The sequence below is a fragment of the Delphinapterus leucas genome, chromosome 6 (genome assembly GCF_059928025.1).
Source record: "Delphinapterus leucas isolate spDelLeu-1000000601 "Yukka" chromosome 6, BTC_Dleu_Yukka2, whole genome shotgun sequence".
In the NCBI taxonomy this organism is placed as follows: Eukaryota; Metazoa; Chordata; class Mammalia; order Artiodactyla; family Monodontidae; genus Delphinapterus; species Delphinapterus leucas.
The window spans coordinates 91522292-91544092 of NC_143134.1; the positions used below are offsets into that span (position 1 = coordinate 91522292).

The 21801-nt window shown below is 46.4% G+C and overlaps 1 protein-coding gene across 11 annotated transcripts in view; it reads right to left on the bottom strand.

Moving 5' to 3' along the window:
- Window positions 1-21801, bottom strand: part of CORO2A (coronin 2A) — a 62620-nt gene that overhangs the window by 11713 nt on the left and 29106 nt on the right. For 6 of the 11 annotated variants that reach the window (XM_089912566.1, XM_022600152.3, XM_089912568.1 and 3 more), the window contains 2 exons: window positions 15817-16017; window positions 1024-1140 (listed from right to left, as the gene is read on the bottom strand). In XM_089912566.1, coding sequence (XP_089768692.1) covers window positions 1024-1140; window positions 15817-16017 — 318 coding nt within the window. Of the gene's footprint in view, window positions 1-1023; window positions 1141-15816; window positions 16018-19658; window positions 21798-21801 lie in introns of those variants that run through there. The other 5 variants (XM_089912573.1, XM_089912572.1, XM_089912565.1 and 2 more) reach the window with 2 other exon arrangements.

Consider the following 21801-nt stretch of genomic DNA (forward strand, 5'->3'; position numbering starts at 1 on the left):
ACCTGCTTCTCTCTATGAATGGGTCTGTTTCCTTTCATCAGACAGTGAGGCTATTTCCTTTTTTTGCCTTGGCTGCCAGGCAGCTCCAAGCTAAGCCTGGAATTCAAGAGCTGCAACCCTCCATAGTTAAATTCCTCCATCTGTGGCTGCTGCTCTTTAGGGAAGTGGAACAGCTCAGTGGAAAAAGATTGGGCTCTGGGATCAGGTCTTAGTCGGAACCCTGGCTCTGCCTCCACAAACTGTGTGACCTTGGGCAAACTGCCACATTTCTCAGATCCTCAGCTTCTGCATCAGAAAAACATCCTACCTTGTGGGGTTGCTGGGAAGACTGAGTGAAATGATATGTGTAATGAGAGTCAGGAACACAATGGGCTCACAATAAAGGGTAACTATGACTTTCATCCTTATTTCAATCATGTGATCATATCTGTGTCTTTTGTTTTAAGCCATACCTGCTGGGTTTTAGAAGTAGGCAGAGAATACGTTATAAATAACACCAAACATTGTGGAGTCAGGGACTGTGATCCTGGTACAGAACAGGGGCTCAAAAAGTTGGTGGGACTGAAGCTTTTGGGATGGTTTTGGTGTTCACATTCATTTAAGGCTCCCACTCTTATCCTTTTAAATCTTCCTTCCCCACTGTCTATGAGATTATATGGCACAATATTTTCAGGCCACAGTAAAAATGCCCTTCACAGCATTTTACAGTTCCCCCAAAAGATGGGCTTTCGCACTGGGAAATGAATCTCACTGGATTTTCATTAGACGGTTGGGAGCTATTATGCTCATTTTATAGATGGGGGAACTGAGGCTCATAGAGAGGAGGGGTGGTACCCCGAGTCCCACGGAGCCCAGAGCTTCTCCTCCTCAACCTAACTTACCCCCTCCGCACACAGTGACCTCACCTCGTGAAGGATGAAGGAATCAGGAACGTCAGAGCTGAGTCTAGACACCATGCCGTCTCCCTCTGCCCCAGTCCCACTCCTCTAGGGAAAGGGAAACGCCTCACGCACTGACACTCACCGTGGCATCTTCAGAACAGGAGGCGATCTCAAAATCATTGAAAGGGTTCCATTTGACGTCTAAGACGTTCCCTCTGTGCCCGCAGACCTTTGGGTAGTGGGGGTCCAACTTTCCCGTCTGTAAAACAGTACCCAGGAAGGTTGGGGAGGGAGGGGGCTAATTCCACTTTAGCACCTGGAGGGTCCCTCAGGCAGCAATCACCGAGTAGACAAGAAAACGTACGGGGCAGAACTGGGAGTGAATCTAAGACTTACCACTAACCCCTGTGTGATCCTGGGGGAGTCACGGCACTTCTCTGAGCCTCAGTATCCTCCTCAGTAAAACAGAGGTGATGATAGGTATTTCAGAGCGTTCATGTGAGGATCATAGGAGACGAGGTGTGGGAAGGGTCTAGCACAGTGCCTAGCACATGGTAGGTGTTCAGTAAAAGGATGTTTCCCTTCATATACTGCTGGTGGGAATGCAAAAATGGTGCAGCCACTGTGGAAAACAGTCTGGCAGCTCCTCAAAAGGTTACACATAGTACATGACCCCGTAATTCTACTCCTAGGTATAGCCTCAAGAGAAGTAAAAACATAGGTCTACAAAAAGACTTGTACACCAATGTTCACAGCAGCATTATTCATAATAGCCAAAAGGGGGAAACAATCCATATGGCCATCAATGGATAAATGGATATCTGAAATGTAGTATATTCGCACGATGAAATATTATTCAGCCAAAAAAGGGAATGAAGTACTGACACATGCTTTGACGTGGGTGAACCTTGAAAACATCATGCTAAGTGGAAGAAGCCAGACATAAAAACCCACATACTGCATGATTCCACTAGATGATGTACCGGATGTAGTTTCACTGCTTGAGCAAATGAACACATCCCCTGGTACCTGGAATTCAGAACCCTGAATAATGATATGAAAAAATCCAGAATAGGGGGAATTCCCTGGCGGTCCAGTGGTTAGGACTCAGTGCTTTCACTGCCGAGAGCCTGGGTTCAATCCCTGGCTAGGCAACTAAGATCCCACATGCCATGCAGTGGGGGGACAGGGGTGGGCGGTGGGATCCAGAATAGGTAAATCCATAAAGACTGAAAGCACATTAGTGGCTGCCTAGGGCTGGGGGGAGGGGGCAATGGGGAGTGACTGCTAATGGATGTGGGGTTTCTGGGGGTGATAAAATCATTTTCAAATTAGTGGTGATGGTTACACAACCACGTGAACACCTAAAACTCACTGAATTGTACACTTCAGTGGTGAATTGTATGGCATGTGAGTTACACTTCAATTAAAAAGAAAGAGCATTTTCTTCCCTTCCCCTCTTTCCTGCTGAGAATTCCTGTCCAGGTGATAGGAGGACACACAGTTTTCACAGCTCAGGCTACACAGCCCTGAAGCTGAGATTTCCTGGGCCATGGGACAACTACACCAGTTCAGCCACAGAAACCAGCAGCTGGCAGGGACCAGCACACGCATTTTACACACCACACTGCATGGTCCTGGCAGGACAGGGACCAGGACCAGGCCCTCTGCCTGCCAACGCAGGCACCGCCACATCCACTAGCCAGCCTCAGGTTCTACAGCCCACCCACCGGAAGGCTCCACTTTTATATCTAAGTGAGGGAGAAAGTGGAGAAGAAAACTGGCCAACACCCACCCATCCACCACACCTTTACGAGGAAAATGGGGACGGGCCCTATGCGAGGTGCTGGGTGAACATAAGACGTAGTACTTGACTTCACAGAACTAACTGTCTCATGATATTTAACAATTAATTTGGAAGAACAGAGTGAGCTCAGGGAACACTCACGGCCTCTCCTTCCCTCACCTCCCCAACTCTGTGGAGACCACTGCACTCTTGTGGGACGTCCTGAGACCGTGCCCAAGGGAGACGAAGCAAAGACCGGTGATGGTCCCTGGCCTTGCTTACTAGGGCAGCAAAGCAGGGAGCTGCTGTGAGAACAGACACAGGGCGCCCCTGTTCACCCCTGGTAAACTAGGGGACAGACAACCGAGGCTCTGGTTCACGGCGGTTTTATGCATGCATCTTAGTAGCTCTGCAAACAGGCTGTGGTCCCGGGCTCCTCTTCAGAAGTACTCTGCCCAATTCCGATCTTGCCCCTCGGGAAAGGGTCTCAGAAACCTCACCCTAGACTGGATCCCTTCCTGGAGGGGGAACGCTATAAAGCACATTATTTGACAAACTGGAACGTGAATGGTAGATTAAAGTATGGTTGCAACGTTAAACTCAGTGAATTTGACAATGTCCTGTGGTTACGTAAGAGAATATTCCTCTTTTTAGGAAACACACAAGTATTTAGGGATAAAGAGCAAAGATGTATGTAACTTACCCTCAAAGGGTTCAGAAAAAAGAATACTTTCACATACACATTGAGAGAGAGAGAGAGAGAGAGAGAGAAAATAAAGGAAAGACTTTGGACTTGTGCCATTTGATAATGATGTGTGAGGAGGTGAGCAAAAGTTCCACTTCTTTCAGATGGGTCTGGCTCCTCCATGGATAGAGAAAATGAGCCCCTGAGCAGGGAAGAGAGCCTCTGTACATTGTCTGCCTCAGACCTGGAGGTGCCTGAGAGCCATGCCTGGCTCTGATGGGTGCTCCTCCCAGGCCTCTAAGAGCAGAGGCCCCAGCCCCACACAGCTTCTCTTCCTTCTCAGCAAGCAAGGGATGGCTGCTCCTCCCCAGAGGCTGGCAGGCTCTGTGTCTAAAAGGGTTTGTGTGGAGGACTGACATTAACAGACATTAGCCAGTCTGATGGGCTATGGACTGGGCTGCTAAAAGCCGTGTCAGGGCAGGGACATTTATAATTAGGAGGCCACTGCTGCCTTTCAGCCCATTAGGCCAGCAGTCAGCCAGGGACAGGCCTCTGATTTACGGGGGTGCAGGCTCTAAATCAGAGGAGATACACCCGCCCTCCTTGTAGACCCCAGGCAGCTGCTCAGCCTGGAGAGACGCCACCTCCGAGTCTCTGAGGGGCCGCCCTGGGGCAGACGGAGTGGATGGGACTGTAGGACCCATAAGGCAGAGCCAGGTGGGTGGGGGACCTCAGTTGCCAGGATGGGAGAGGCTGTAGGGCTATTGTTGTGACCTCTAGGGCTCACAGGGAGCTGGCTGTCCCCAGAACAGCATCAGTCATGGCCTCGGGAGACCCTCCCCACAGCCCAGGTGGACATGGGAGGCAGAAGTAGGCTGCACAGTGTAGAAGAGGTTAGGCAGGCAGGCTGATCTGGCTTCCTGGGTTTGAATCCCTGCTACAGCACTTACTGCTGTGTGATCTGGGGCAAGTGACCTCAGCTCTCTGTGCCTCAGTTACTTCATCTACAAAATGGCAACAGTAGTAGAATCTCATAGGGTGGGTATGAGGATTAAATGAGTTCATACACATAAAGTGCTTAAGACTCTGCCTCGGGAATCCCTGGCGGTCCAGTGGTTAGGACTCAGCTCTTTCACTGCTGGGGCCTGGGTTCGATCCCCGGTCGGGGAACTAAGATCCGCAAGCCGCGCAGCACGGCCAAATGAAAAAAAGAAAAAAAAAGAAAAAGACTCTGCCTGGTACATGGTAAGCTCTCAGGAAATTCACCAGTTTAAGTTCATCAGAACTCATACATTTATTAATTGTGATAATAATTAATCACAATTACCCAGTTTTATTGTTGCTCAGTATGTTTCAGAGGGGCCCAGGGGTGTACTTAGTGTGAGGCCAAGCTTCCATGGGAGGCTCCTATCACTTCCTACACAACTGATGGGCAATGGCTCCAGGGGGGCCCTCAGTGAATAAATTGATGTCTTGATGGTATTCCCACTGACGGACTCAAGCACATTATCACATCTATAAGGAAAAGGTTTGCAAGTATTTTCTTCAGGAATCATAATTTAGGGAGTCATTTATGTGCCAGGCCCTGTGTTAGGGGCTCTGCTAATATTATTTGATTTACCTCCAACCACCCCAGGAAGTAGTGCAAAAATCCCCATTGATAATGCAGAAGCTGGGGATCGGAAGGGTTGACAATCAGAGCCACTACATCCATGGCAGAACCATGAGAACTGGGAAAGCTTCCTCTCATTCTTGGTCTGCCTCTTGCTATCCTCACACCATAGTTATCATCAGCATCATGGAGGCCTTTCACTGAGGATCTACTATGTGCCAGGTCCTATGCCGCGTGCAAGTGGTGGCAAAAGATGAATTACTCATGGTCCATGCCCTGCAGGAGCCTCCAATCTGTGGAGGTGACAGGATGTAGTGTACTCAGGGCTCACAGAGAGAAACAGAGGCAGAAGAAAGGCCCTGGGGGGATTAATCAAAGAAGGCTTCCTGGAGGAGGAGGCCTTTCAATTGGGCCTTAAAGAAAGGGAGGCTTTGACCAGGCTATGGTGAAGGGGAGGCATTTCAAGTCAGAAAGGCTGGGCCTTAGGTAGGTTTTAAGCAGAGAGGATGCTAAAGCAGACAGCAGGGAAGGTAGATTGATGGGTAGGACAGTAGAGGAGGTCAGAGAAGAGGGGAGAGGCTGTGGGCATGGAAACAGTCACCCTGCACAGAGAGAGATGCTCATGGAGAGATGGACAAGTGGACAGATGAGTCATGTCCTAACTAGAGGGGGTGAGACTTAGCCAGAGGGCTCCCCAGAAGAGACAGTTGAGCAGGGGAAAGATGACAGGAGTGTTCCCTAATCCTGCGAACACACGTGCTGCTAAAATGCAAATCATGTTTCCAGGAAGCTTTAGGGCAGAGCGTCATTCATCAGCCCTCCCCTCACATACACAGATGAGCATGGGGAATGTTCACCATAGAACCCCACACCCAGGGCTGGAAGTGGTGAACTGCAGAGGCTATCTGGTAACCCTGCTTGGTTACCTCCAGAGATGGGAAGCTCACTTCCTTCCTAGCTGGTTTATTCCACTTTTAGACCTTGCTGAACTGTGAAAAAGCGCTTCTTACTCGGAGCCTGGTGTAGCGTCCCTGTGGCCCTCCCTGCTCCCCTCACTCTCCAGTTCTGGTTCTAGCTCTGTCTTTCGGTACCCCATAGATACCCCCACTCCCATCCCACTCCCCCGGCCCCAGGCCAGCTCCTTGATATTTGAAGGCAGAGGACCCATTCCTTGAACATGTTCTTTTCCAGGCTTAACAGACCCCTAGAACTGGAAGAGACTTTCCCCCCAAATAAAAAAGTAAAATCGACTAGCCTATATCCTGCATTTCTAGAAGGGGAACCTGAGTGTGGAGGGGACAGGTGTATGCTGTGGAAGGCTCTAAGGTTCAAAACGTCAGCTGGGATGGGGATGAAGGATTTTGATGAGCAAGTCAGGACGTTGTGTGCAGGCAATGGGGGGTCCTGGGAGGTGTTTAGGCAAGGGAGTGACATGGTCTGACATAGGCTTTAAGAAGGGTCCAGCTGGCCTCTTAGAGCACAGCAATGAAGTGCTCCCCTACCCCCTGCTCCCAGGCACCTGTTCGCCATGTGTCAGGCCCATGCCCGACTCTGGCCTGGTCCACTCCCAGCGATGCTGCAGGGCGCACCCCCAGGGCTCTGCCTACTCTTGCTGGCATTCCTCCCGACCTCCACACCTCACAGCAAAGTCCACCTCCCACTCTGATGCAGTGGGTCTGCTGTAGGCCGGGCGCCAGGGTCCAGAGCCCAACCTGGCATGTCCCCAGGCTCAGGGCGGGCCTGTCCCCAGACCTTCCCACCGTGCCTTTGTTCCCAGAGCACAGCCCTTGGTTGCCTAGGCTGCAAGAGCCACCCTGCAAGGGGCTCACCCTGGGCCTCAGCGTGCAAGAGGAAAGGACTGCGGAGTCACTCCCCTCGGGACACCTGACAGCACCTGGGACAGCCTGGCCCTTCTGAGAATAACTTCTGGGACATGGTGGTGAGGCCAGGCACCTTCCAATCCTTCTTTCCAATAAAGAATTAGCTAGCTTGTCTCTTCCTTCCTTGCTTTACTAACACTCTCTGTGCCCGGATGGGACTTAAGCCCTGGTAACTGACAAGGAGCTGATGTAAACCAGAGGTAAACCTCAGGAGTGCAGGTCAGCTGAATGAGAGTGGGGCCCAAGACCATGCCCAGGTCTGGGTCCTCACCCTTCCTGCTCAGGGTCCTTCAGGCAGTCAGCTCCCTGAGCCTCAGCATTCTCATCTGTACGATGGGGCAATACTTCCTAGAAAATGAGCTAATAAAGGCACAGCATAAGCCCTGTCCCCGCTGACTACATGAAAAAGGGCCCGCAGGCCTATCTGCCCAGGTAAGCACTGCACGATGGGACCAGCATGTGTGTCCTTTCCCTCTCTCAGCCTCTCCCCTCTGTTCCGTCACACTGGATGTGGTTACTTAAGAAAATGCCAACCAAATGCAATGCGTGGACCTTTCTTGATCCTGATTCAAACAAACCAGGTGCAAAGAGGCACTTATGAGGCAATCAAAGGCATTTTTACATAACAGGCAATCGGTTGGCACAGGAGATATTGTTGATGCTGTGATCCTAGCATTGTGGATATGTCAGAAAACGTTACTATTTTTTAGAATTGAAAACTGAACTTTGTGGGGGGTAAAATGACAAACTGTCCAGGATTTGCTTTAAAAAAAAACTTCAGAGGGGACTTCCCTGACGGTCCAGTGGTTAAGACTTCGCCTTTCAATGCAGGGGGAGCAGGTCTGATCTCTGGTCGGGGAGCTGAGATCCCCCATGCCTCGCGGCCAAAAAAACCAAAACATAAAACAGAAACACTATTGTAACAAATTCAATAAGGACTTTAAAAATGGTCCACATCAAAAAAAAAAATCTTAAAAGACAAACAAAACTTCAGGGGAAAAAAGGGGATGGCTGAAGCAAGAGTGGCAAAGTCTTCAAGATTCTAGAATCTGAGTATGAAGAGTTCATTATACATTTTTTAACCTACCTTGGGTCTGAAAGTTTTTCCTAGTGATAAAAAAGAACTAGAATAGAGCCTAGCTGCTGGAAATGTAGTTTGTAAACCGGGAGCATTGGCATCACCTGGGAATAGAGATGCCAGATTTAGCAAATAAAAATAGAGGATACCTAGTAAAATTTGAATTTCAGATAAACAGCAAAGAACTTTTTAGAAGTATGTTCCATGTAATATTTTGCTTATGCTATAAAAATATTTGTGAAAATATCTTGGCAGTTTCTTATAAAACTGAACATGTAACTACTTTATGATCCAGGGATTGCACTCCTAGGCATTTATCCCAGAAAAATGAACTTACTTATGTTCACACAGAAACCTGTACACACAAATGAAACTTCAGTTCCACAATAGACCATTCCTGTATATTGAAGTATGTTTTCTAATTAATATTTTTATATTGCTATATTTATTCTACTTCTTGAATTGATTCCTTTTAGGTATAAATTCTCTTCCTTCTCCCCTCTGATGTTTTGTTAGTGATATTCATGATACAATAAATTCAAATAATATTTTAAAAAGAAATAAAAAGAAACCTGTACACAAATGTTTATAGCAGCTTCATTCCTAACAGCTCCAAACTGGAAACAGTCCAGATGGCCTTCAACAGCGAATGGTTCGACAAACTGTGTGCAACCACACCACAGAATACTACTCAGCAATAAAAAAGAATGAGCAGTTGATACACACAACAACCTCGATCAATCTCCAGAGAATTGTACTGAGTAAAAGAAGTCAAGTGCAAAAGGCTACATACTGTATGGTTCTATTTGTATGACATTCTTAAAATGGCAAAAGTATAGAAATGGAGAACAGATTTGTTCAATTGATGAAAATTTATAAGCGCCAGCTGTGTGTGCCCAAAAGGTGATATATGGGTAAGCAAAGTACTGGTTCTTCCCCCCTTAGCCCCCATTGCAAGTACATTAGGAGGTGCTACCAGAAAAACACAAATGACTCTAATTCAAAGTACTCAGGGCACGATATCCTAAGAAAGGAATGTGTTGTAGAATATGTCATAAAAAGGAGAATGCTGTGGACATTTGGGGGAGGGATAAAACATGAACATGGTACATATCTCCATTTACTTAGGGCATCTTCAATATTAGTCTTTCAATGATCCTCTGTAATTTTCTTCTAGTAAGTCTTTTTTTAAAAAATTAATTTATTTTATTTATTTATTTTTGGCTGCGTTGGGTCGATGTTGCTGCACGCGGGCTTTCTCTAGTTAGGGCGAGTGGGGGCTACTCTTCATTGCAGTGCGTGGGCTTCTCACTGTGGTGGCTTCTCTTGGTGCAGAGCACAGGCTCTAGGCACGCAGGCTTCAGTAGTTGTGGCACGCGGACTCAGCAGTTGTGGCTCACGGGCTCTAGAGCACAGGCTCAGTAGTTGTGGCACACGGGCTTAGTTGCTCCACAGCATGTGGGATCTTCCCGGACCAGGGCTCGAACTTGTGTCCCCTGCATTGGCAGGCGGATTCTTAACCACTGTGCCACCAGGGAAGCCCTTTCCTAGTAAGTCTTGCTCATTTATTCCTAGGTATTCACACTTCTCTTATTCTACTGAAAATATTTACATTTTCTAAGCACTCTTGGTATGTAAAAATGCAATTCATTTTTGTATTCTGATTTTTTATCCAGCCACCTTCCAAACACTCATTTTCCTTTTTTTTTTTTTTTTTTTTGCCAATCAAGATATGGCACAGTTCCCTCACCCCCCAAAATACCTCCTGCTGCCCCTCTGTAGCCAACCCTTCCTCAACTCCAGCCACTGGCAACTAGTGGTCTGTTTTCCATCCCCATAGTTTTGCCTTTTCCAGAATGTCATATAAATAGATGCATACATATTTGTCCTTTTAAGTCTAGCTTCTTTTACTTAGCATGATGCATTTGAGATTCATCCTTGTTGTTGTAGGTGTCACTAGTTGTTCATTTTTTTGGAATTTTTAAATTTAATTTTATTTTTTTTTATACATCAGGTTCTTATTAGTTATCTATTTTATACATATTAGTGTATATATGTTAATCCTAATGTCCCAATTCACCCCACCACCACCTCGCCTGCCACTTTCCCCCCTTGGTGTCCACACGTTTGTTCTCTACATCTGTGTCTCTATTTCTGCCCTGCAAACTGGTTCATGTGTACCATTTTTCTAGGTTCCACATATATGCGTTAATATATGATATTTTTCTCTTTCTGACTTACTTCACTCTGTATGACAGTCTCTAGATCCATCCACGTCTCAACAAATGACTCAATTTCGTTCCTTTTTTTTTTTTTTTTTTTGCGGTACGCGGGCTTCTCACTGTTGTGGCCTCTCCCGTTGCGGAGCACAGGCTCCGGACGTGCAGGCTCAGCGGCCATGGCTCATGGGGCCAGCCGCTCCACGGCATGTGGGATCTTCCCGGACCGGGGCACGAACCCGTGTCCCCTGCAACGGCAGGCAGACTCTCAACCTCTGTGCCACCAGGGAAGCCCTCTAATCCATTTTGAGTTTATTTTTGTGTATGGTGTTAGGGAGTGTTCTAATTTCATTCTTTTACATGTAACTGTCCAGTTTTCCCAGCACCACGTATTGAAGAGACTGTCTTTTCTCCATTGTATATCCTTGCCTCCTTTGTCATAGATTAGTTGACCATAGGTGCGTGGGTTTATCTCTGGGCTTTCTATCCTGTTCCATTGATCTATATTTCTGTTTTTGTGCCAGTACCATATTGTCTTGATTACTGTAGCTTTATAGTATAGTCTGAAGTCAGGGAGTCTGATTCCTCCAGCTCCATTTTTTTCCCTCAAGACTGCTTTGGCTATTTGGGGTCTTTTGTGTCTCCATACAAATTTTAAGATTTTTTGTTCTAGCTCTGTAAAAAAAATGCCACTGGTAATTTGATAGGGATTGCATTGAATCTGTAGATTGCTTTGGGTAGTATAGTCATTTTCACAATATTGATTCTTCCAATCCAAGAACATGGTATATCTCTCTATCTGTTGGTATCATCTTTAATTTCTTTCATCAGTGTCTTATAGTTTTCTGAGTACAGGTCTTTTACCTCCTTAGGTAGGTTTATTCCTAGGTATTTTATTCTTTTTGTTGCAGTGGTGAATGGGATTGTTTCCTTTATTTCTCTTTCTGATCTTTTGTTGTTAGTGTATAGGAATGCAAGAGATTTCTGTCCATTAACTTTGTATTCTGCACCTTTATACCAAATTCATTGATTAGCTCTAATAGCTTTCTGGTGGCATCTTTAGAATTCTCTATGTATAGTATCATGTTATCTGCAGACAGTGAGTTTTACTTCTTCTTTTCCAATTTGTATTCATTTCATTCTTTTTCTTCTCTGATGGCCGTGGCTAGGACTTCCAAAACTATGTTGAATAATAGTGGCGAGAGTGGACATCCTTGTCTTGTTCCTCATCTTAGAGGAAATGCTTTCAGTTTTTCACCATTGAGAATGATGTTTGCTGTGGGTTTATCATACATGGCCTTTATTATGTTGAGGTAGGTTGCTTCTATGACCACTTTCTGGAGAGTTTTTATCATAAATGGGTGTTGAATTTTGTCAAAAGCCTTTTCTGCATCTATTGAGATGATCATATGGTTTTTATTCTTCAATTTGTTAATATGGCGTATCACACTGACTGATTTGCATATATTGAAGAATCCTTGCATTCCTGGGGTAAATCCCACTTGATCATGATGTATGATCCTTTTAATGTGTTGTTGGATTCTGTGTGCTAGTATTTTGTTGAGAATTTTTGCATCTATATTCATCAGTGATATTGGTCTGTAATTTTCTTTTTTTGTAGTATCTTTGTCTGGTTTTGGTATCAGGGTGATGGTGGCCTCATAGAATGAGTCTGGGAGTGCCAAACACTCATTTTTCTAATTATTTGACTCTACTTTCTTTTGGTTTTCTATGTAGACAATCACATCAGTAAACAATGCGGTTTTACCTCTTCCTTTTCAATCCTTATACCTTTAAGTTATTTTTCTAATCTTACTGTGCAGGCCAGCACCTTCTTGCCAAGTTTTGTTTTTTGTTTTTTTTTGGCCACGCCCTGGGATCTTAGCTCCCTGATCAGGGATTGGACCCAGGCCACGGCAATGAAGTGCAGAGTCCTAACCATTGGACCACGAAGGAATTCCCTAAAGGGATGTTTCTCACATTCCTTCTTTACGATGATGTTTGCACCATATTAATGAAGATAACAAATATTACCAATATCACCAATAATGGGACAAACTGATATCATGTGTTACATGATGTAATAATGAACTGAGGATACATCACTTGTTTAATACTCTTGCCAAAAATGTATAACATGAATCTAATCACAAGGAAACAATGGGACAAATCCAATTTTAGAAATGTCCTACAGTATGGACACCAAGAGGGGAAAGCAGGGGGTGGGGTGGGCTGTGGCAGTGGTGGTGGTGGGATGAACTGGGAGATTGGGATTGACATATATATACCAATATGTATAAAACAGATAACTAATAAGAACCTGCTGTATAAAAATAAATAAATAAAAAATTTTAAAAATCAAAAGACAAAAAACAAAACAATCAAAAAAGAAATGTCCTACAAAACAGTGGGCCTTCACTGCTTTAAAATGTCAGTATAATGAAATAAAGTAGACTAAGAGATATGACAACTCAACATAATTCATGATCCTGAGTTAGATTCTATATACACACATATAGAGAGAAAGATATAAAAAAAGATAAAAAGTAAATTTGGCAGAATGTTAACTATTGGTGAATCTAAGTCAAGGATAATCATTTATTCAAGTATTTTTGCAACTTTTCTGCAGGGTTGAGATTCTTTCAAAACAAAAAGTTCAAACAATTCTGTTTCCTATATGTTAGTGAAATTCCCTTTTCCTAGTTTGCAAAGAATTTTTATCATGAATGGGTATTGCACTCTATCAAATGCAAATAATCTACATTTATAGGTTAACTAATATTAAACCACCCTTAGTTTCTGGAATAAATCCAACTTGCTCAGAATGTATCTTTTTTTAATTCAATGCTAGATTTGATTAACTAACAATTTTGCATTCATCTTCTTGAGTGATATTTTTCTTTCTTGATCTGTTCCTGTTTGGTCTTGGAATCAAGGTTACACTGGCCTCAGAACAAAAGGGGAGCAGTCCCTCTTTTCCTATTTTCTGAAAATGTTTGTAAAAGATTGGAATAATGAGTTCCTTGAAAGTTACATAGAAATTGCCCGTAAAACCACATGGACCTAGTGTCACCCTTACGTGTGTGTTTGTGTAAAATATAATATAAAAAAGTGCATAAAATGTAAATGTTCAGCTTAATGAATTGCTGGAAAATAAATTTAAACATATAACTGCCGTGAACTATTACTAGCACAAAGGAGACTCCCTGCTATGGAATACTTTCCAATCATAACTCCCTCCCTCCCCCAGTGGGTAACTATTATCCTGGCTATCCTCCCCTGCTTGCTTTTCTTTAAGATTTTTGTAACTACTTATGCATCCCTTAAAGTATAGTTTAATTTAGTCTGTTTTTAACTTTAGGTAGTGACGTTGTAATTTATTTGGTTTCTTCCCTTGACACTGTCTTTATCCATGTGGTGGTATGTGTTTATATTTTGATCCTTTTCATAATTGTGTATATTCCACACTATGGATATACCGTAATTTATATATTCAATTCTTAGACATTTGGGTTTTTGCAGTTTATTGATAACACGAACAATGCTCCCATGCATATTCTTGTGTTTGTGTTCTGTTGACATAACCACACAGTTCTGCATGGTAAACACCTAGGAGTGGAATCTCCAAGTCTGTGCATTTTCCTCTTTAATAGAAACTGTCGCACTTTGTTCCAACACACGTGTGCCGGTTTACCCTACCCCCAGAAGTGCTTGAGAGTTCAGAGGGCTCCGTGGCCTCTTCATCACTCACTATTATTAGATTTTATATTTTTGCCAATCTGGTGGGTCGCAGTGGTATCTCATTGTGGTTTATTAACGAGGTTGAGCACGTTTTCAAATGTTTAGTAACCGTTTGGATTTTCTCTGCTATGAGATATCTGTTCATTTTTTTTTCCCCTAGCCCATTTTATACACTCAGGAAATGAGCTCTTTGTCATGATTACTGTGCCAATATATTTTCTCACTCTATGGCTGCCTTTTCCTTCTTCTGTTTTCTTTAAGAGAGATTTTTATCATGCAATTTTAAAAATAGTTAAAGGACCATTCAGGCTTTCTATTTCTACTTGAATCGGTCCTGACAAGTTATATTTTTTTGTAGGAATTTGTCCATATTGCCAACGTTTTCAAATATATTGTCATAAAACTGCTCAGATTAGTGTCTTATATTTTGAAGCTCTACTGATATTGCATTTTGTTTGTTTGTTTGTTCTTGGTGTTATTTGCACCTTCTCTCTTTTATTCTTGACCATCTCTCCAGAGGTTTGTCTATCAGTCTTTTCTAGGAACCAACTTTTGGATCTTTTTTTTTTTTTTTTTTTTTGCGGTACGTGGGCCTCTCACTGTTGTGGCCTCTCCTGTTGCGGAGCACAGGCTCCGGACGCACAGGCTCAGCGGCCATGGCTCACGGGCCCAGCAGCTCCGTGGCATGTGGGATCCTCCCGGACCGGGGCACGAACCCGTGTCCCCTGCATCGGCAGGTGGACTCTCAACCACTGCGCCACCAGGGGAGCCCTTGGCTCTTCTGATCCTCTTTAATCGATCTTTGATGCTCTTTTCACTGATTTCTGATCTTTAATACCCCCTTCCTCAAACTTTCTTTGGGTTTACTCTGTTGTCCTTTTTCTAACTTCTCATGTTGAATGTTTAGTTGTTAATTTTACGCCTAATATAAGCATTAGTGCTATAAATTTCCCTTGAAGCACCACTTTCCTGGCAACCCCTAAGTTTTGTGATGTATTTCATTCTCATTCATTTCCAAGTATTTTTCAATTTCTAAATGAATGGGCATTTAAAATTTATCTTTTGTTATTGACTTCTAACTCAATTGCATTGGGATCAGAAAACCTGATCTATGAGATTCCAATTTATATTTGTGATCTTAACTTCTAAAAGGGGTTGTAAGTCTGTTGTTTGTTCTTTCAGCGGATGCTTACTCACAGGGGCCTTTACATGCTTGGTGTTCTCCGTTTATGAATTTCCCTGATCTTAATTTGTAGGAATCCTGTTCACATTGGAAATGCTTTCCTCTGGAGAAACCTTCTATCTGCTTCTGCTGCAAACCAGAGGCACTACCAAGCCCGGATCCCTCTAGCCCCTTCAGAGATTCTACCTCAAGGCAGAAACTCAGGATTCTGAAAAGATCTGCTATTAAGTTAGTCTATATGAAACCACCATTCTGGGGGTCAAAAACTGTTAAATAATCAGCAATTGCATATGGCCCAACTTACACCGTCAACCTTTGCCGCAGGACAAGCCTGTTCTTCCTGTTCACTTGCTGCTTACCTCTCCTACTTAAATTTCGGCTCAAGGTTTTTTTCCTTTCTTGGAGAGAGGCGGAGGCTTTGGAGATTTCCCCAATGTCTTGTGAGCCCGGCAATGCATTAAGAATTAAATGTTATTCATGAATGAATTACTTTGCAGTGGGGTGGAGGGGAGGTCCTAGGAGTCCTAAACAACTGCTAGAAGCTGAAATCCCAGGAGAGGTATACTTTTTCAATGAGAAAACCAAGACTCAAAGGGGTGAAATGACTTATTCATGGTCACATGGCTGGTAACAGGCAGGGCTAGGACTTGAACTCACATATGGAACCAAAACTGAGGCTCTTTCTACTCTCCCTCTGTCCTGTGCTGCCTCCAGAGAGCTATTTGGGCCTGAGCTTAGCAGGCATCCTTACCTGGTGCAAGGGGATGACGAGGAAGGCCCCCCCACCAGCACACTCAGTCACGACTGCAATGAAGTGGGGGTTCACAGCACAGAAATGATTGTCGTGGACGCTGCGGGTGATGGGCACAGAGTCGTAGCAGTTCTCCTTGCTGGCTGGTTTGCCAAAGACATGGCGGAACTTGGAGCTCCGGTACTGGGGGTGCCATGACATCTGCAGGAGACAAATGGGACAGAAGGGCTGTGAGGCTCGCAACCTGACAGCAGGACACACGGAGTCTCACCTGCAGAGGACATAAGAGGGCAGGACCAGCACAGCGGTCAGTTCTATGACGACAGTGACGTGCTATGAAGGGCACCCAGGTGAACAGGCTATAATTGTGGCTACTTCCAGGGACCTGGTGAGATGGCGTACAACTACTGCTGACCTGTTTGCTTTTCATCCCTTCGTGTGCAAAAACAAAAAGGCAGAAAAACCGTAGAGAGAACTCACCCCGTTCCCTCCCCTATCCAGCACCTCACCAGACAGGCCAGCCTCCCCACCCAGCTAAGTGGGAAATATAGTGTCCTCTGGAGCCAGCCTGCCCAGGCTCCAATTCCAGCTCTGTGCTTGCCAGCTGGGTGGGCAAATGACTTAAATTCTGAAGTCTCAGTTTCCTCACCTGTAAAATGAGGATAAAGAAAGTATCTGTCTCATAGACTTGTCATGAGGATGAAATGAGATGACACACTAAGATCCCTTGCTCAACAGTAATAATTACTACCACTATTATCATCCAGCCATCTTAACCTTCCCTCGCTCCTCATCCGGCCTTGTATTTGTTCACTCAATATTTACTGAGTACCACCTGTGCCAGGCACTGGGGGTTTGGAGAGAGGAAGCCTGAGCCCAGCCTTACAGGAGTGAAGAGTCCTATGAGTGAGGACATTAGCGGAGTCTGGGCCACTGGGACCCAGTGTACTATAGGTAATAATGGACGTTTGTACATGGCAGTCAGGGAGGGCTTCCCAGAGGAAGTGACACATGAACTGTGATTTGAAGGATGAGAAGGAGTTGGCCATGTAGGCTGGACAAGGGTGAGCTGGGGGAGAAGGTGTCCCAGGCAGATGGAACAGCCTGAGCAAGGGTCCTGAGATAGAAGCGAACGTGGAATGTTTGGGAAACTACCTATGGTTTGGTAAGATTAGTAAGGAGATGCTAAAAAGAAAAATATATATTCACACACACACACACATATACATGTAAACTGGATGATGTGAATGAGAAGAACACGAGCTGGAGGGGTGAGCAGGGCTAGATCATGAATGGCTTGTAAGAGGGTCTAGGGCTCATTAGTGGCCAAATATATACCATGTGGCCTCCTCTTGGCCCTGCTGCTGCTCAGTTCAAACCCCCTCCCCTCAGTCTCATTGACCCACTGGGCCTTCCCATCTACGCTCCTCATGCAGCCAGAGGGATTGTTCTGGACACCAAGCCTGGCTATATTCCTCCCTCCCCGGCCCCCACCTTAGGTCACCCTTTGATGCTCCCCATTCACTGCTGTCCTACAGGATCAAGGCCAAACTCAGCTTGGGTCCTACCCTATATCCCCAGATTTCGCTTTTTCTTGCTCATCTTCTAAACGGCTCCTTCCAGACAAAGCACACCACGCAGCTTCCCTGGTACCTGCTCCTGCATTTCCAGTCCTCTGAGCCTTCACCCTTGCCTTTCCCTCTGCTTGGCTTGCTCTTCCCAGCCCACTGTTGTCTGTACCCATCACTATGAGTCCAAACCCTTCCTTCCTCCAGCTCCCAGGTGCCCTCCCTTTACACAGCACCAGGTACCCATCAGCCTCGTGGCGGCAGGTCCTGTGAAGCTCAGACATTTCAACCTTCCTTTAGGGAGCTTTGCCCAAAACCCTGGCTACCTTTGCCAGAGCTACCGGAAGTAGCACGGAACGCAGGGACTGCCTAACAATGCCCATCCAATCCCAGAAACGATGTAAGAAGCCTTACAGAAGTAGAGAAAACACAGATAGAAGGAAATAAAAAAAGCCATGGTGAGGAAATGGGGACAGAGGGAAAATGCAGGAACAAAAAGAGATCACCTGAAATGTAGGGGGAGTCAAGCTACGATTGTGTGCTGCCAGGACCAGCACACAGGGGAGGTTTTGCATCGGAGCTTCCTAGTGGTCAATTCGACGAGGGAAATAGAATCAGAAAGGGATTTACTCACTGTCTGTAAGATAAATGCCTGCACTTGCTAAGGAGCAGTACAGCTTTTCTCTGCACTGAGCCCTGAGAGAAACAGGTCCTAAGGATCATCTAAGGAAAGAAGAGCAAGGATAACGATCTCCCTGGGGTCTTGGCAATTAGTGGCAGCTGGGGAGTAGCCTGGGGCCTGGGCTGCGGGTGGGAAAGTAGGGGGCAAGTCAGCAGGCTCAGCTCCTGGGCCCCCACCCCTGCCTCCCCTTGAGCAGCAGTTGGGGGTGGGGGTGGGGGACATCTGTGTGGGGTCCACGGTGATGCTCATCAGACACTCCATTGCTCCCCTCACATCCCAGCCTCCTTGCAGTTAGGCAGCCACTATTAGTCCTAGCTAGTGGATTGTGGGTGGGAGTGATGTGTGCCACTTCCAGGCTGAAGCGTGTAAGACCTGCCGGTGACCCTCCAGAACTCTCGTCCTTGGCTGGAGGGATGAGGAGGCCACATGTTCCAGATGGTGCAGCTTCCATCTTTGAGTCCCCAAGGGACTGTGTGAATAGGGCACCTTGCCCCAAACTGACTTATATAGCATGACAGAGAATTAAACTTGTAGAGTGAACCGCAGAGAAATAGTGGGGATACTTGTCACAGAGCATAGCCCACCCGTCCTGACTAACACATTGCCCCAGGCAGGCCCAACCAATGGTAGACAGGCAATGGCTGTCTGTGCTTGCTGTGGCCAGGGCACAGGAGCCTGCAGGGAAGAGGTGGGCAAGCAGGCAGGACCCAGATCCCCTCAGGAGCCATGTGAAAGGGCTTGGACTCTGAGGGCAATGGGAGCTGCTGCAGGGGTTATAGGGGAGGAGGAGGACCAGTTTTCACTTTTAGGTGGATTCCTCTGATTGCTGAGGTAATCATGACAGTCGCCTGGGCTGAAGCAGGGCAGAGGGGATGGAGAGGATGGGACGTGTTAGTGAAAAACATGGGAGGGGGATAAAGCAGCCTTGGTGCCCATGGTGGGCTGTGGGGTGAGGAGGCCAGTCATGCCTGCTGAAATCAACATGACCTGGCCAGCATCAACAGTCCTGGCCCCTCTGGCCACTCTCAGCGCTCTCCCTTCACACCTGGGGGATGGCTCTGGTTCCAGGTTCAGGGTCAGGGGCCGTAAGAGGCCTGGGCAATGCTCTCCTGGAGCTCACAGTCACCTCCATAGCAATAGCAACTCTTAGTTTCGGGTGCTTGCTATGTGCCAGGCTCCGTTCCAAGCGCTTCCCCTGTATGAACTTAGGTGCTACCTTGCTCCCTGTTACAGATGTAGGGGTTGAGGCAGAAAAGTGAAGCAACCTTCCTGGCGTCACACAGCTAGGAGGTGGTGCAGCTCTGTCTCTGGAGCCCTCAGCTCCAGATAATGATGATGAAAGCTCTTTCACACTCATTACACCCTGGATTCTACCTCAGCTCCCAAGGGGAAGTGTCATGACCATTATCGCCCCTACTTCACAGCAAAGGAAAACGAGGCTCAGTAAACCAAGCCGACGTCCTCTGGCGAAAGGGCTATTGGCCTCCACTGATGAGGCCGGCCAGCCTCCGAGCAGCGTGAACATCATGCCCCCCGACCCCTGTGCCGAACTCCTCTCCCCCATCCCACCCCACCTGGCTCCAACACCTTACCTCCACTGCCAAGGTTCTTCCAGACTTGTAGCCATGAGGTAAACTTACAGAAGTGGGTGGGTGGCACCAAGCCAGGTGGGCCGTCTCTCCCTTTGCCCCAGGTATAGGACTGTGCATGCATATATGTGGGTGAAGTTTGTGCGAATGTGTGTGCACTGTGTGTGCAAGTCTGTGTGTGAACACTGCACTGATCAGGGTGTTCCTACGTGCTCGTGTACCCCTGTGGGTGGGTGTGCACCTGTGCATCTGTTTGGGTGTTTGTGTCTGTGCATGTACTGCACATGCGTGCCTGTGTTTATCAGTGCATGAATGAGTTTAAGGACTCAGCAATTCAGAGAGCAGGAGTTTTACTTTCCCCACAAGCACGCACTTGCCTGAAAATGAGGACCATAGCAGGCCTTCAGCACTGTGAGGCCCTTGCCCACAGGCTGGGCCAGAACATCGATCCGGGACAGGTTTACCCCACGCCGCTTGTTCTATCCTGCCCGGTCCCATCCAGCTGGGCCCACATCAAAGCCATAGCAGGTCTTCCTAGGCGTAGCGGGCCAGCCCATTAGGGCACAAAGCAGGTGGTGGCACCCATTCTGCTGCTGCTATCCCAAGGGTGCTTAGCTGGCCTGATGCCATGGGATTAGGCTCTTTGTGCTGTGAATTCCCTGCCCTGCAAAAAGATTTAGTCATCGCTGGGTTTAACACCCCACTGAGTTTATTTTTTATCTATTTATTTTTATTTTTTGGCCGTGCCGTGCAGCACATGGGGAATCTTAGTTCCAGACTAGGGATTGGACCCATGCCCCCTTCTGTGGAAGCGAGAAGTTTTAACCACTGGACCACCAGGGAAGTCCCCACTGAGTTTACATCTCAGTGCCTGACAGTGGAATGGCTTGCTGCCTGTCCTATCCCTTACAACTCTCCTAAGGCCTGTTGTCCCCATTTGGTGCAGAGGAAGTGACTTGACCAAGATCAAATTAGTAGGAGTGGAGATGGCAAGCAGAAGCCAAGATGTGGTCCAGATGCCCCTCTTCCCACCTCGTGCTCCTCTCTGATGTATGTGAGAGAGATGGAGACAGAGACACAGAGATTTTCCTGCCTGGCTCCAGAGGCCTATCTTCCCAGCCTAGCCCTGAATCATTGCAGGACAAGGGTTACCTGCAGGGTGGCTGAAACCGAACACAAACTGGGTGTGGTACAAAGCAGCATAATAGATTATTCATTAATTGCGCTGTTCCTGGCCTCAGGGAGAATGAAATTACCTGATTTGGTCTTTGAACGTCAGCGGTGGGGAGGAGTCTGGCATTCCTGGCTACCATTGTCCCCTTAGTAAGTTTCTGTTTCCACATTTCATATTTGGAATTGTATTTTATTTTTTCCCTTAAAACCTGACCTTGTGGTCATCGAGCTGTCCCCAAACACGCCTCCTGGGAGGGTCTGAACCACCACACTTACCTCAGCCACAGTTAAAAGAGGGAGGTTACAATCACAAGTTTCCTAGCTTTACAAAGTGAAAAAAGATTACCATAAGGGTAAAGGACTCTGTATTTGAAGGTGATCTGCAAAGACCAAGAATCAACACAATACATGCCTAATTATCGGTGGGTCCCATGTCTTGACTCTAATCCTGGGTTGACAATTATCCATAATAGAGTTTATCTAGATCCTGGCCTTGACCCCAAACTTGATAGGAAAGCACCTTTTTAATTCACCTTAAGTCCTTATCAGGGTCTCTGATCCACCCACAGGACGGGGTGAGATATCTGGCTCAGGATGCCAAGGCCCAGCTGAGGTCAAGGCCCCCCTGCTGTCAATGCAGGTCTCTGCCTAACCATGGAAGCAAGAAGAGACCTTGTCGCTCTCCACAGAAGGAGGTGACCAACTGTTCTGGTTTGTCCAGGATGTGTGTGGAGTGGGTATTCCTAGGATGCAGGGCTTTCAGTGCTAAAATCAGGAAAGTCTCAAGCAAAAAGGGAAAAGTTGGTTACCCTGCTGAAACTGTGCAACCCAAATTGGGACTTGAACCTGGACAAACCCAGACTGGGACTTGAACCCATGGTCTTTTTAAAAAAAAAAAAATTTATTTATTTATGGCTGCGTTGGGTCTTCGTTGCTGCGCGCAGGCTTTCTCTAGTTGCGGCGAGCCGAGGCT